At 43.1% G+C, this 4,035-nt stretch overlaps 1 protein-coding gene across 1 annotated transcript in view; it reads right to left on the minus strand.

Moving 5' to 3' along the window:
- The window catches only part of LOC311231801 (voltage-dependent T-type calcium channel subunit alpha-1I-like), a gene marked incomplete at both ends in the record, with an annotated part of 367,238 nt that overhangs the window by 202,352 nt on the left and 160,851 nt on the right, over positions 1–4,035 (minus strand). The window contains 1 exon segment of the mRNA XM_084318426.1: positions 3,357–3,480. Coding sequence (XP_084174552.1) covers positions 3,357–3,480 — 124 coding nt within the window.

Genomic DNA, 4,035 nt, shown 5'->3' on the forward strand with positions numbered 1-4,035 from the left:
AGAGTGAGGTGATGACCTCCTTGTGTTATAATGAGAGTGAGGTGATGGACTCCTTGTGTTATAATGAGAGTGAGGTGATGACCTCCTTGTGTTATAATGAGAGTGAGGTGATGGACTCCTTGTGTTATAATGAGAGTGAGGTGGTGACCTCCTTGTGTTATAATGAGAGTGAGGTGGTGACCTCCTTGTGTTATAATGAGAGTGAGGTGATGGACTCCTTGTGTTATAATGAGAGTGAGGTGATGGACTCCTTGTGTTATAATGAGAGTGAGGTGATGGACTCCTTGTGTTATAATGAGAATGAGGTGCTGGATTCCTTGTGTTATAAGGAGAGTGAGGTGATGGACTCCTTGTGTTATAATGAGAGTGAGGTGATGACCTCCTTGTGTTATAATGAGAGTGAGGTGATGACCTCCGTGTGTTATAAGGAGAGTGAGGTGATGGACTCCTTGTGTTATAATGAGAGTGAGGTGATGACCTCCTTGTGTTATAATGAGAGTGAGGTGATGGACTCCTTGTGTTATAATGAGAGTGAGGTGATGACCTCCTTGTGTTATAATGAGAGTGAGGTGATGACCTCCTTGTGTTATAATGAGAGTGAGGTGATGGACTCCTTGTGTTATAATGAGAGTGAGGTGATGGACTCCTTGTGTTATAATGAGAGTGAGGTGATGGACTCCTTGTGTTATAATGAGAGTGAGGTGATGACCTCCTTGTGTTATAAGGAGCGTGAGGTGATGGACTCCTTGTGTTATAATGAGAGTGAGGTGATGACCTCCTTGTGTTATAAGGAGAGTGAGGTGATGGACTCCTTGTGTTATAAGGAGAGTGAGGTGATGACCTCCTTGTGTTATAAGGATAGTGAGGTGATGGACTCCTTGTGTTATAAGGAGAGTGAGGTGCTGGACTCCTTGTGTTATAATGAGAGTGAGGTGATGACCTCCTTGTGTTATAATGAGAGTGAGGTGCTGGACTCCTTGTGTTATAATGAGAGTGAGGTGATGGACTCCTTGTGTTATAATGAGAGTGAGGTGCTGGACTCCTTGTGTTATAATGAGAGTGAGGTGATGGACTCCTTGTGTTATAATGAGAGTGAGGTGATGGACTCCTTGTGTTATAATGAGAGTGAGGTGATGGACTCCTTGTGTTATAATGAGAGTGAGGTGATGACCTCCTTGTGTTATAATGAGAGTGAGGTGCTGGACTCCTTGTGTTATAATGAGAGTGAGGTGCTGGACTCCTTGTGTTATAATGAGAGTGAGGTGATGGACTCCTTGTGTTATAATGAGAGTGAGGTGATGGACTCCTTGTGTTATAATGAGAGTGAGGTGATGGACTCCTTGTGTTATAATGAGAGTGAGGTGATGGACTCCTTGTGTTATAATGAGAGTGAGGTGATGACCTCCTTGTGTTATAATGAGAGTGAGGTGATGGACTCCTTGTGTTATAATGAGAGTGAGGTGCTGGACTCCTTGTGTTATAATGAGAGTGAGGTGATGACCTCCTTGTGTTATAATGAGAGTGAGGTGATGGACTCCTTGTGTTATAATGAGAGTGAGGTGATGACCTCCTTGTGTTATAATGAGAGGGAGGTGCTGGACTCCTTGTGTTATAATGAGAGTGAGGTGATGGACTCCTTGTGTTATAATGAGAGTGAGGTGATGACCTCCTTGTGTTATAATGAGAGTGAGGTGATGGACTCCTTGTGTTATAATGAGAGTGAGGTGATGGACTCCTTGTGTTATAATGAGAGTGAGGTGATGGACTCCTTGTGTTATAATGAGAGTGAGGTGATGACCTCTTGTGTATAATGAGAGTGAGGTGATGGACTCCTTGTGTTATAATGAGAGTGAGGTGATGACCTCCTTGTGTTATAATGAGAGTGGGGGTGATGGACTCCTTGTGTATAATGAGAGTGAGGTGGACCTCCTTGTGTTATAATGAGAGTGAGGTGGTGACCTCCTTGTGTTATAATGAGAGTGAGTGATGGACTCCTTGTGTTATAATGAGAGTGAGGTGATGGACTCCTTGTGTTATAATGAGAGTGAGTGATGGACTCCTTGTGTTATAATGAGAATGAGGTGCTGGATTCCTTGTGTTATAAGGAGAGTGAGGTGATGGACTCCTTGTGTTATAATGAGAGTGAGGTGATGACCTCCTTGTGTTATAATGAGAGTGAGGTGATGACCTCCGTGTGTTATAAGGAGAGTGAGGTGATGGACTCCTTGTGTTATAATGAGAGTGAGGTGATGACCTCCTTGTGTTATAATGAGAGTGAGGTGATGGACTCCTGTGTTATAATGAGAGTGAGGTGATGACCTCCTTGTGTTATAATGAGAGTGAGGTGATGACCTCCTTGTGTTATAATGAGAGTGAGGTGATGGACTCCTTGGTGTTATAATGAGAGTGAGGTGATGGACTCCTTGTGTTATAATGAGAGTGAGGTGATGGACTCCTTGTGTTATATGAGAGTGAGGTGATGGACTCTTGTGTTATAATGAGAGTGAGGTGATGACCTCCTTGTGTATATGAGAGTGAGGTGATGGACTCCTTGTGTTATAATGAGAGTGAGGTGATGGACTCCTTGTGTTATAATGAGAGTGAGTTGATGGACTCCTTGTGTTATAAGGAGAGTGAGGTGATGGACTCCTTGTGTTATAATGAGAGTGAGGTGATGGACTCCTTGTGTTATAAGGAGAGTGAGGTGATGACATCCTTGTGTTATAATGAGAGTGAGGTGAGACCTCCTTGTGTTATAATGAGAGTGAGGTGATGGACTCCTTGTGTTATAATGAGAGTGAGGTGATGGACTCCTTGTGTTATAATGAGAGTGATGTGTGGACTCCTTGTGTTATAATGAGAGTGAGGTGATGGACTCCTTGGTTTATAAGGAGAGTGAGGTGATGACATCCTTGTGTTATAATGAGAGTGAGGTGATGGACTCCTTGTGTTAAAATGAGATGAGGTGATGGACTCCTTGTGTTATAATGATAATTAATTATAGTGTTTTTGTGTTTTCCTTAAAGGGACTGTGCCGCTTTTTGTTCTATAATAAATATTTGCCCTGTTTTGGCTTACTCTCATACCTGTCTTGTGTTGTGCGATTGGGGTCGGTTACAAACCATAACACTTTAACCCTAACCCTAACCCTAACCCTTTCACCGCTGCACTACCAAAACTATTAACCCTTTCACTGCGACAACACACATAAGGTAAACCCTTTCACTGCCACACGACAGCCGGTTAACCCTTTCACTGCCACACGACAGAAGGTTAACCCTTTACTATCACACAACCGACTGTCCGAGGGTTAAGTATGGTGATAATATGGTATCGTGATTCCCACCCCTCCTTACCACGCTGCCCTGCAGGATCCGGGGCCGCTCTAGAGCCACGGTGATGCAGTTGAGGAAGATGAAGGACAGGACCACGTAGTCAAAGAGCTTGTGAGCGATTATAGACTGACAGAGCTGCCTGAACCTGAGAGAGAGAGAGAGAGAGAGAGAGAGAGAGAGAGAGAGAAGAGAGGAGGAGAGAGAGAGAGAAGAGAGAGAGAGAGAGAGAGAGAGAGAAGAGAGAGAGAGAGAGAGAGAGAGAGATAGTAGAGAGAGAGGGGGGGGAGAGAGAGATTAGAGAGAGAGAGAGGAGTCATGCTGAAGATGAGCTCCTGATTTAATATTTAACTTGTGATTGTTAAGAGAGAGATAAACATCTTGGACAAGATAAATACCCTCACAAAGAAGGCTGTTATATTATATATACATGTAGCTGGGAACATCAGTGTGGGTCTATTTAGCTAACTTTGACTTGCTAAGTAAAGCTAGCTAACAGTACTGGCTAATTAGCTAGCTCCAACCCACACAGGCTGTTTCCTACACTTTGAGTCCCAGCCTCCAAACCTAAAGAAAATAATAACACACTGCAAAGAACAAAGCGATTTTTATCAAACCAGGTAGGAATATAACTGTAAGCTATAAGCTGAAATGAATGTACTTTATATTGTTAGCTGCTAGCTAGAAAATATCGTTTTATTAG

This window comes from Notolepis coatsorum (genome assembly GCF_963971535.1).
Source record: "Notolepis coatsorum genome assembly, chromosome: 7".
Classification (NCBI taxonomy): Eukaryota; Metazoa; Chordata; class Actinopteri; order Aulopiformes; family Paralepididae; genus Notolepis; species Notolepis coatsorum.